The 11,831-nt window shown below is 54.8% G+C and overlaps 1 protein-coding gene across 1 annotated transcript in view; it reads right to left on the reverse strand.

The window, feature by feature from the left end:
• LOC146751171 (neurexin-2-beta-like) overlaps positions 1-11,406 on the reverse strand; it is a 28,291-nt gene extending 16,885 nt beyond the window's left edge. The window contains exons 1-2 of the mRNA XM_085535360.1: positions 11,264-11,406; positions 6,386-6,557 (exon numbers count right to left, since the gene is read on the reverse strand). Of these exons, the coding sequence (XP_085391486.1) occupies positions 6,386-6,557; positions 11,264-11,386 (295 nt within the window). The 5' untranslated portion in view covers positions 11,387-11,406. The remainder of the gene's footprint in view (positions 1-6,385; positions 6,558-11,263) is intronic.
• Between the last annotated feature and the right edge of the window lie 425 nt (positions 11,407-11,831).

Raw genomic sequence — 11,831 nt, forward strand, 5'->3', positions numbered from 1 at the left:
TGGGCGTCAGTGTGACACCACTGTAGTGATAGTGTTGGTGTCAATGGGTGTGAGGTGGCACTTGGAGTGTCAGTGTGACACCATCATTGGTGATAGTGTTGGTGTCAATGGGTGTGAGGTGTGAGTACACCACTACGGTGACAGTGTTGGTGTCAATGGGTGTCAGTGTGACACCACTGTAGTGATAGTGTTGGTGTAAATAAGTGTGAGGTGGCACATAGAGTGTCAGTGTGACACCATTGTGGTGAGTACACAACGGTGGTGATAGTGTTGGTGTCAATGGGTGTGAGGTGTGAGTACACCACTGTAGTGATAGTGTTGGTGTCAATGGGTGTGAGGTGGCACTTGGAGTGTCAGTGTGACACCATCATAGTGAGTGTTGGTGTCAATGGGTGTGAGGTGTGAATACACCACTACGGTGACAGTGATGGTGTAAATGGGTGTGAGGTGGCACATAGAGCGTCAGTGTGACACCATCATAGTGAGTATTGGTGTCAATGGGAGTGAGGTGTGAGTACACCACAGTAGTGACAGTGTTGGTGTCAATGGGTGGAGTGTCAGTGTGACACCATTGTGGTGAGTGTTGGTGTCAAAGTGATGTGACACAATCATAGTGAGTACACAACTGTGGTGATAGTGTTGGTGTCAGTGGGTGTGAGCTGGCACATAGAGTGTCAGTGTGACACCATCATAGTGAGTGTTGGTGTCAATGGGTGTGAGGTGTGAGTACACCACTGTAGTGATAGTGTTGGTGTCAATGGGTGTCAGTGTGACACCATTGTGGTCAGTGTTGGTGTAAATGGGTGTGAGGTGGCACATAGAGTGTCAGTGTGACACCATCATGGTGAGTGTTGGTGTCAATGGGTGTGAGGTGTGAGTACACAACTGTGGTGATAGTGTTGGTGTCAATGGGTGTGAGGTGGCACCTGGTGTGTAAGTATGACACTATTGTGGTCAGTGTTGGTGACAATGGGTGTGAGGTGGCACTTGGTGTGTCAGTGTGACACCATCACAGTGAGTACACCACTGTGGTGACAGTGTTGGTGTCAATGGGTGTCAGTGTGACACAACTGTGGTAACAGTGTTGGTGTCAATGGGTGTGAGGTGGCACTTGGTGTGTCAGTGTGACACCATCATGGTGAGTGTTGGTGTCAATGGGTGTGAGGTGTGAGTACACCACTGTGGTGACAGTGTTGGTGTCAATGGGTGTCAGTGTGACACCATCATGGTCAGTGTTGGTGTCAATGGGTGTGAAGTGTGAGTACACCACTACGGTGACAGTGTTGGTGTCTATGGGTGTCAGTGTGACACCATCATAGTGAGTGTTGGTGTCAATGGGAGTGAGGTGTGAGTACACCACTATGGTGACAGTGTTGGTGTCAATGGGTGTCAGTGTGACACCATCATGGTGAGTGTTGGTGTCAATGGGTGTGAGGTGGCACTTGGAGTGTCAGTGTGACACCATCATTGGTGATAGTGTTGGTGTCAATGGGTGTGAGGTGTGAGTACACCACAGTAGTGATAGTGTTGGTGTCAATGGGTGTGAGGTGGCACTTGGAGTGTCAGTGTGACACCATCATAGTGAGTGTTGGTGTCAATGGGAGTGAGGTGTGAGTACACCACAGTAGTGATAGTGTTGGTGTCAATGGGTGTCAGTGTGACACCATTGTGGTCAGTGTTGGTGTCAATGGGTGTGAGGTGGCACTTGGTGTGTCAGTGTGACACCATCATGGTGAGTACACGATGACACTGACAGTGTTGGTGTCAATGGGTGTCAGTGTGACACCATCATGGTGAGTGTTGGTGTCAATGGGTGTGAGGTGGCACTTGGAATGTCAGTGTGACACCATCATGGTGAGTACACAACTGTGGTGACAGTGTTGGTGTCAATTGGCATCAGTGTGACACCATCGTGGTAAGTGTTGGTGTCAATGGGTGTGAGGTGTGAGTACACCACAGTAGTGATAGTGTTGGTGTCAATGGGTGTGAGGTGGCACTTAGAATGTCAGTGTGACACCATCATAGTGAGTGTTGGTTCAATGGGTGTGAGGTGTGAGTACACCACTATGGTGACAGTGTTGGTGTCAGTGGGTGTCAGTGTGACACCATCATGGTGAGTGTTGGTGTCAATGGGTGTGAGGTGGCACCTGGTATGTAAGTGTGACACCATTGTGGTCAGTGTTGGTGTAAATGGGTGTGAGCTGGCACTTGGTGTGTCAGTGTGACACGATCATAGTGAGTACACAACTGTGGTGACAGTGATGGTGTCAATGGGTGTGAAGTGTCAGTGTGACACCGTTGTGGTCAGTGTTGGTGTCAGTGGGTGTGAGGTGGCACATAGAGCGTCAGTGTGACACGATCATAGTGAGTGTTGGTGTCAATGGGAGTGAGGTGGCACCTGGTGTGTAAGTGTGACACCATTGTGGTGAGTGTTGGTGTCAATGGGTGTGAGGTGGCACATAGAGCGTCAGTGTAACACCGTAGTGGTGAGTACACAACTGTGGTGACAGTGTTGGTGTAAATGGGGGAAGTATCAGTGTGACACCATCATGGTGAGTATTGGTGTCAATGGGTGTGAGGTGTGAGTACACCACTATAGTGACAGTGTTGGTGTCAATGAGCGTCGGTGTGACACCACTGTAGTGATAGTGTTGGTGTCAATGGGTGTGAGGTGGCACTTGGTGTGTCAGTGTGACACCATCATAGTGATAGTGTTGGTGTCAATGGGTGTGAGGTGTGAGTACACCACTGTGGTGACAGTGTTGGTGTCAATGGGTGTGAGGAGACACATGGAGAGTCACCATTGGTGTCACCATTACACCACCGTGACACTATTAGTGTCACTATTACACCACCATGACACTATTAGTGTCACTATTACACCACCGTGACACTATTAGTGTCACTATTACACCACCATGACACTATTAGTGTCACTATTACACCACCGTGACACTATTAGTGTCACTATTACACCACCGTGACACTATTAGTGTCACCACGTCACCCCACTGCTGTCACCACCCCACCAGCCATGGGGGGGATATAGGGGATATAGGGGATATAGGGGATATAGGGGATATAGGGGATATGGGGTTGGATTTGGGGTCGTTTATGCGGCCTTTAATGGGGCGTTATGGGGGTCTCATTAGCATAGGGGGGGCTCATTAGCATAGGGGGGGCTCATTAGCATATGGGGGCTCATTAGCATGGGGGGCTCATTAGCATACGGGTGGCTCATTTGCATATGGGGGGCTCATTAGCATGGGGGTGCCTCGTTAGCATGGGGGGTGGGGGGCTCGTTAGCGTGGGGGGCCTCATTAGACTTTAATAGGATGGGAGGGGGCTCGCAGGTCTATAGGAATCTATAGGGGATCTATAGGGTGGGGGGATATGGGGCACCGTGTGGGGCTGTGGGGGGCTATAGGGGCTGCTGAGGGGGTGTCCATAGGGCTGTGGTTGCTATAGGGGAGATATAGGGTGCTGTGGGGGGGTGGCTATATGGGTGTGCCATATGGGTGCTATAGGGTCTGCTCTAGGTGCTATATGGGTGCTATAGGGTGTGGTCTGGGTGTTATATGGGTGCTATAGGGTCTGCTATGGGGGCTATATGGGTGCTATAGGGTGTGGTCTGGGTGTTATATGGGTGCTATAGGGTCTGCTATGGGCGCTATAGGGTCTGCTATGGGGGCTATATGGGTGCTATAGGGTCTGCTCTGGGTGTTGTATGGGTGCTATAGGGTCTCCTATGGGCGCTATAGGGTCTGCTATAGGGGCTATATGGGCGCTATAAGGTGTGGTCTGGGTGTTATATGGGTGCTATAGGATGTGCTATGGGCACTATAGGGTCTGCTATGGGTGTTATATGGGTGCTATAGGGTCTGCTATGGGCGCTATAGGGTCTGCTATGGGTGCTATATGGGCGCTATAAGGTGTGGTCTGGGTGCTATATGGGCGCTATAGGGTCTGTTATAGATGCTATATGGGTGCTATAGGGTCTGCTATGGGCGCTATAGGGTCTGCTATGGGTGCTATATGGGCGCTATAAGGTGTGGTCTGGGTGCTATATGGGCGCTATAGGGTCTGTTATAGATGCTATATGGGTGCTATAGGGTCTGCTATGGGCGCTATAGGGTCTGCTCTGGGTGCTATATGGGCACTATAGGGTGTGCTCTGGGTGCTATATGGGTGCTATAGGGTGCACTCTGGGTGCTATAGGAGCGCTATAGGGTGTGCTCTGGGTGCTATATGGGCACTATGGGTGCCCTATAGGTACCCTATAGCCCTATATGTTCCCTATAGGCTCGATGTGCGTGTACCTGCAGGGTATCTCTCGTGCACGGGCCGCCGTCCACCTGCAGACAGCCCTACGGGTGCCCTATCACCCTATAGGTGCCCTATATGTACCTATATCCCTATGGGTGCCCTATGGGTGCCCTATAGGTTCAATTACACCCTATGGGTGCCCTATCACCCTATGGGTGCTCTATAGGTACCCTACAGCCCTATGGGTGCCCTATAGGTTCAATTACACCCTATGGGTGCCCTATATGTTCCCTAGGGGTACCCTATGTGTGCCCTATGGGTGCCCTATAGATACCCTACAGCCCTATATGTTCCCTATGGGTGCCCTATCACCCTATAGGTGCCCTATAGGTACCCTACAGCCCTATGGGTGCCCTATATGTACCCTATAGCCCTATATGATCCCTATAGGTTCCCTACAGCCTTATGGTTGCCCTATGTGTGCCCTATATGTTCCCTATAGTTGCCCTATATGTTGTGTGTACCTGCGGGGTATCTCTCGTGCACGGGCCCGCCGTCCACCTGCAGACAGCCCTATGGGTGCCCTATCACCCTATAGGTGCCCTATAGCCCTATATGTTCCCTATAGTTGCCCTATAATGTGTGTGTACCTGCGGGGTATCTCTCGTGCACGGGCCCGCCGTCCACCTGCAGGCAGCCCTATGGGTGCCCTATAGGTTCCATTACACCCTATGGGTGCCCTATATGTTCCCTATAGGCTCAATGCCCTATATGTCCCCTATGTGTGTGTACCTGCGGGGTATCTCTCGTGCACGGGCCCGCCGTCCACCTGCAGACAGCCCTATGGGTGCCCTATAGGTACCCTACAGGCCTATGGGTGCCCTATAGCCCTATATGTTCCCTATGGGTGCCCTATATGTTCCCTATAGGCTCAATGCCCTATATGTTCCCTATAGTTGCCCTATATGTTGTGTGTACCTGCGGGGTATCTCTCGTGCACGGGCCCGCCGTCCACCTGCAGACAGCCCTATGGGTGCCCTATAGGTTCCATTACACCCTATGGGTGCCCTATAACCCTATAGGTGCCCTATAGGTTCAATTACACCCTATGGGTGCCCTATCACCCTATGGGTGCCCTATAGGTACCCTACAGCCCTATGGGTGCCCTATGTGTGCCCTATAGGTACCCTACAGCCCTATGGGTGCCCTATCACCCTATAGGTGCCCTATATGTACCTATATCCCTATGTGTGCCCTATGGGTACCCTACAGCCCTATGGGTGCCCTATGTGTGCCCTATGGGTGTCCTAACACCCTATGTGTGCCCTATGGGTGCCCTATTGGTACCCTACAGGCCTATGGGTGCCCTATGAGTTCCCTATAAGTGCCCCATGGATGCCCTATAGGTGCCTACAGGTGCCCTATAGGTACTCTTATCACCCTATGTGTGCACTATAGGTTCCCCATGGTGCCCTATGGGTGCACTATGTGTGTCCTATGGGTCCCCTAACACCCTACAGGTGCCCTATGGGTGCCCTATAGGTTCAATTACACCCTATACGTTCCCTATATGTTCCCTATGTGTGTGTACCTGCGGGGTATCTCTCGTGCACGGGCCCGCCGTCCACCTGCAGACAGCCCTATGGGTGCCCTATCACCCTATAGGTACCCTATAGCCCTATGGGTGCCCTATGGGTGCCCTATATGTTCCCTATATGTCTCCTATGTGCGTGTACCTGCGGGGTATCTCTCGTGCACGGGCCCGCCGTCCACCTGCAGGCAGCCCTATGGGTGCCCTATGGGTTCAATTACATGCTATGGGTGCCCTATAGGTTCAATTACACTCTATGGGTGCCCTATGGGTGCCCTATGTGTTCCCTATTTGTGCCCTACAGCTGCCCTACAGGTGCCCTATGGGTGCCCTATAGGTTCAATTACACCCTATATGTTCCCTATATGTTCCCTATAGTTGCCCTATATGCTCTGTGTGTACCTGCGGGGTATCTCTCGTGCACGGGCCCGCCGTCCACCTGCAGACAGCCCTATGGGTGCCCTATAAGTTCAATTACACCCTATATGTTCCCTATATGTTCCCTATATGTCCCCTATGTGTGTGTACCTGCGGGGTATCTCTCGTGCACGGGCCCGCCGTCCACCTGCAGGGTGGCGTTTCCTCCGCTGCGCGTGAACCTGACGACGTGGAAGCGTCCGTCGCTGACGGCGGCTCCTCGTTCCTCCAGCGCGATGTCCTCGGTGCCAACGTTAAACAACACGCCCAGAGCGCCGTGGGCCTGCACCGGGAACCGGGAGTTGGTAAACAACATCACACCAACCAGAACGAAAATGAAAGTAAAACAGACCCCCCCAGACCGGAAACGGAACCACCCCATACCGGAAACGGAAGTTACAGTCCCGTTCCCCCTCCCCCCCCCCAGTCCGTCCCCCCCCCCCAGACTGGAAATGGAAGTTAACCCCCCCCCCCATAACGGAAATGGAAGTTACAGCCCCACCCCCCCCATACCGGAAATTAAAGTTAAACACCTCCCCCTCCATACCGGAAATGGAAGTTAACCCCCCCCCCCCCCCCCATAACTAATACGGAAGTTAAACATCCCCCCCATAACGGAAATGGAAGTTACAGCCCCACCCCCCCCCATACCGGAAATGAAAGTTAAACACCTCCCCCTCCATACCGGAAATGGAAGTTAACCCCCCCCCCCCATAATGGAAACGGAAGTTACAGCCCCCCCCCAGACCGGAAATGAAAGTTACAGGGTCCCCCCCCCCCATAACGAAAATGAAAGTTAAACAGCCCCATACCGGAAACGGAAGTTACAGCCCCACCCCCACCCCCCCCATACCGGAAATGAAAGTGAAACCACCCCCCAGACCGGACATGGAAGTTAACACCCCCCCCCCATAACGGAAATGGAACCACCCCCATACCGGAAACGGAAGTTACAGCCCCACCCCCATAACGAAAATGAAAGTTAAACTACCCCCCAGACCAGAAACGGAAGTTAAACAGCCCCATAACGGAAACGGAACCACCCCCATAATGGAAACGGAAGTTGAACAACACGCCCAGAGCGCCGTGGGCCTGCACCGGGAACCGGGAGTTGGTAAACAACATCCAGAACGAAAATGAAAGTAAAACTAACCCCCCCACCCCCAGACCGGAAATGGTACCACCCCAGACCGGAAACGGAAGTACATCCACCCCCCCACCACCACCACTCCCAAACAGGAAACGGAAGTACACCCCCCCCAGACCGGAAACGGAGGTTACAGCCCCCCCTCCTATACCGGAAATGAAAGTTAAACACTTCCCCCCCCAGACCGGAAACGGAAGTTACAGCCCCCCCCCTCCCCCCCCTACCGGAAATGGAAGTTAACCCCCCCCCCCCCCCCATAACGGAAACAGAAATTAAACACCCCCCCATAACGGAAATGGAACCACCCCCATACCGGAAACGGAAGTTACACCCCCCCCCCCCCAACGGAAACGGAAGTTACAGCCCCACCCCCAGACCGGAAACGGAAGTACATCCCCCCCCCCCCCCCCCCCCATCCCCACACCGGAAATGGAAGTCACACCAACACCCCCCCCACACCCCCCCACCACAAACAGGAAACGGAAGTACAACCCCCAAACCGGAACGGAAGTACATTCACCCCATCCCCACCCCCCCCCCCCCACCCCCCATACCGGAAACGGAAGTACAACTACTGGAACCGGAACCGGAACCAGAACTACCCCATTTGGACCAGAACCGGAACCAGAACTACCCCAATGGGACCAGAACCGGAACCAGAACTACCCCAATGGGACCAGAACCGGAACCAGAACTACCCCCATTTGGACCAGAACCGGAACTGAACCCCATGGCACCGGAACCGAACCCCATGGCATCGGAACCGAACCCCATGGCACCGGAACCGAACCCACCCCAACAGAACCGAACCCCATGGCACCAGAACCGAACCCCATGGCATCGGAACTGAACCCCATGGCACTGGAACCGAACCCCATGGCATTGGAACTGAACCCCATGGCACCGGAACCAAACCCCATGGCATCGGAACCAAACCCCATGGCACCAGAACCAAACCCCATGGCATCAGAACCGAACCCCATGGCACCGGAACCGAACCCCATGGCATCGGAACCGAACCCCATGGCACTGGAACCAAACCCCATGGCACCAGAACCGAACCCCATGGCACCGGAACCAAACCCCATGGCACCAGAACCGAACCCCATGGCATTGGAACCGAACCCCATGGCACCAGAACCGAACCACATGGCACCAGAACCAAACCCCATGGCATCGGAACCAAACCCCACGGCACCAGAACCGACCCATTGGACCCAATGGGCCCAACAGAGCCGCCCATGGGCCCAACCTCACATCACAGGGCTATCCCAATGGGCCCAACCCCATAGACCCAACCAGTGACCCCAATGGCCCCAATGGCCCCATCACCTCTAATGTCCCCAAACAACGACCGCAAAGACCCCAACGTCCCCAAACAAAGACCCCAATGACACCAATGACCCCAACATCCCCAACAACACCAACATCCCCCACCAACGACCCCAATGTCCCCAACCAACAACCCCAAAGTCCCCAATGACTCCAATGTCCCCAAAGACCCCAACATCCCCAACCAATGACCCCAAAGTCCTCAATGAACCCAACATCCCCAACCAACAACCCCAACACCCCCAACCAACGGCCCCAATAACCCCAACCAACAACCCCAAAGTCTCCAACGACCCCAACATCCCCAACAACCCCAACACCCATCCCCAATCTCCGACCCTATTCTCCCCGCTACCCCCATTGCCTCCCACATCCCCCACCATCTCCAACGACCCCATATCTTCCCCCCACCCTCCAGCACCCCCCCCAAAGCCCCATTGCCCCCTTACGATCCCAAAGTCCACAAAATGACCCCAACATCCCCAAAGACCCCAACGTCCCCAACCAACGACCCCAATAACCCCAACCAACAAACCCAACATCCCCAACCAACGACCCCAAAGTCCCCAATGACCCCAATGTCCCCAACCAAAGACCCCACCATCCCCAACCACCCCATATCCTCCCCCCAACCCCACAAGCCCCATTGCCCCCTTACGATCCCAAAGTCCACAAAATGACCCCAACATCCATCCCCAATCTCCGACCCCATTCTCCCCATCACCTCCAACCTCCCCGCTACCCCCATTGCCCCCCACATCCTCCCCCATCCCCAACCACCCCATATCTTCTCCCTCACCACCCCCCATGCCCCGCTGCCCCCTTACGATCCCAAAGTCCCCAAAATGACCCCAACATCCCCAACAACCCCAACGTCCCCAACCAACGACCCCAAAGTCCCTAATGACCCCAATGTCCCCAACCAATGACCCCAAAGTCCCCAACAACCCCAACATCCCAAAGACTCCAACATCCCCAACCAACAACCCCAAAGTCCCCAACCAACGACCCAAAGTCCCAATGACCCCAACAACCCCAACACCCATCCCCAATCTCCGACCCCATTCTCCCCGCTACCCCCATTGCCCCCCACATCCTCCCCCATCCCCAACCACCCCATATCTTCCCCCCCACACCCTCCCCAAGCCCCATTGCCCCCTTACGATCCCAAAGTCCACAAAATGACCCCAACATCCCCAACAACCCCAATGTCCCCAACCAACGACCCTAAAGTCCCCAATGACCCCAATGTCCCCAACCAACGACCCCACCATCCCCAACCACCCCATATCTTCCCCCCCACCCCCCCAAGCCCCATTGCCCCCCTTACGATCCCAAAGTCCACAAAATGACCCCAACATCCATCCCCAATCTTCGACCTCATTCTCCCCATCACCTCCAACCTCCCCGCTACCCCCATCGCCCCCCACATCCTCCCCCATCCCCAACCACCCCATATCTTCTCCCTCACCACCCCCCATGCCCCGCTGCCCCCTTACAATCCCAAAGTCCCCAAAATGATCCCAAGATCCCCAACAACCCCCACATCCATCCCCAATCTTCAACCCCATTCTCCCCGCTACCCCCATTGCCCCCCACATCCCCCACCATCCCCAACCACCCCATATCTTCCCCCCCAAACCCCCCCAAGCTCCATTGCCCCTTACGATCCCAAAGTCCACAAAATGACCCCAACATCCATCCCCAATCTTCAACCCCATTCTCCCCATCACCTCCAACCTCCCCGCTACCCCCATCGCCCCCCACATCCTCCCCCATCCCCAACCACCCCATATCTTCTCCCTCACCACCCCCCATGCCCCGCTGCCCCCTTACGATCCCAAAGTCCCCAAAATGACCCCAACATCCCCAACAACCCCAACATCCATCCCCAATCTCCGACCCCATTCTCCCCACTACCCCCATTGTCCCCCACATCCCCCACCATCTCCAACCACCCCATATCTTCCCCCACACCCCCAAGCCCCATTGCCCCCTTACGATCCCAAAGTCCCCAAAATGACCCCAACATCCCCAACAACCCCAATGTCCCCAACCAACAACCCCAAAGTCCCCAACGACCCCAATGTCCCCAACCAATGACCCCACCATCCCCAACCACCCCATATCCTCCCCCCCACCCCACAAGCCCCACTGCCCCCTTACGATCCCAAAGTCGCCAAAATGACCCCAACATCCCCAACATCCCCAATCTTCGACCCCATTCTCCCCATCACCTCCAACCTCCTCGCTACCCCCATCGCCCCCCACATCCTCCCCCATCCCCCACCACCCCATATCTTCTCCCTCACAACCCCCCATGCCCCGCTGCCCCCTTACGATCCCAAAGTCCCCAAAATGATCCCAAGATCCCCAACAACCCCAACATCCATCCCCGATCTCCAACCCCATTCTCCCTGCTACCCCTATTGCCCCCCACATCCTCCCCCATCCCCAACCACCCCATATCCTCCCCCCCCCTACCCCCCAAGCCCCATTGCCCCCCTTACGATGTGCAGCTGTAGGAAGTCCCCCAGCCCCGACGCGCTCTCCACCGCGCACCAGGATGGCGTCGCGCTGTTGGGTGCTGAATCCCAATGCCAGGCGGTCAGCTCGGGTGCTGGGCCGGTCATTGGGGGGGCCAAGTGTAGGTAATGAGGGCCCCCCCCTTGCCAAAGATGTAGGTGGTGCCGGCTATGGGGAGAAGATAAAGGGTTATGGGGTGGGGGTTGAAGGGGGAAAGGGATGAATAGAATGGAGGGGGATGAAGGGGGGAGTGGGGTCTTATTGGAGGGGGTTGTAGGAGGAGGCGGACCCAGATGATGGGGGAGGGGGGGGTTAATGTATAGGCAACAAATGGCCCCAAATCCACAATGAATGGCCCCAAATCCACAATGAATGGTCCCAAATCCACAGCAAATAGTCCCAAACCTACAATAAATGGTCCCAAATCCACTTCAAATGGCCCCAAATCAACAGCAAATGGCCCCAAATATCTCAAAGATGGCCCCAAATCCACTAGAAACGACCCCAAATCCACAATGAATGGTCCCAAATCTATAACAAATGGCCCCAAAT

Source organism: Coturnix japonica, unplaced genomic scaffold (genome assembly GCF_054131305.1).
Source record: "Coturnix japonica strain WE unplaced genomic scaffold, WE-NBRP24 Scf120, whole genome shotgun sequence".
NCBI lineage: Eukaryota > Metazoa > Chordata > Aves > Galliformes > Phasianidae > Coturnix > Coturnix japonica.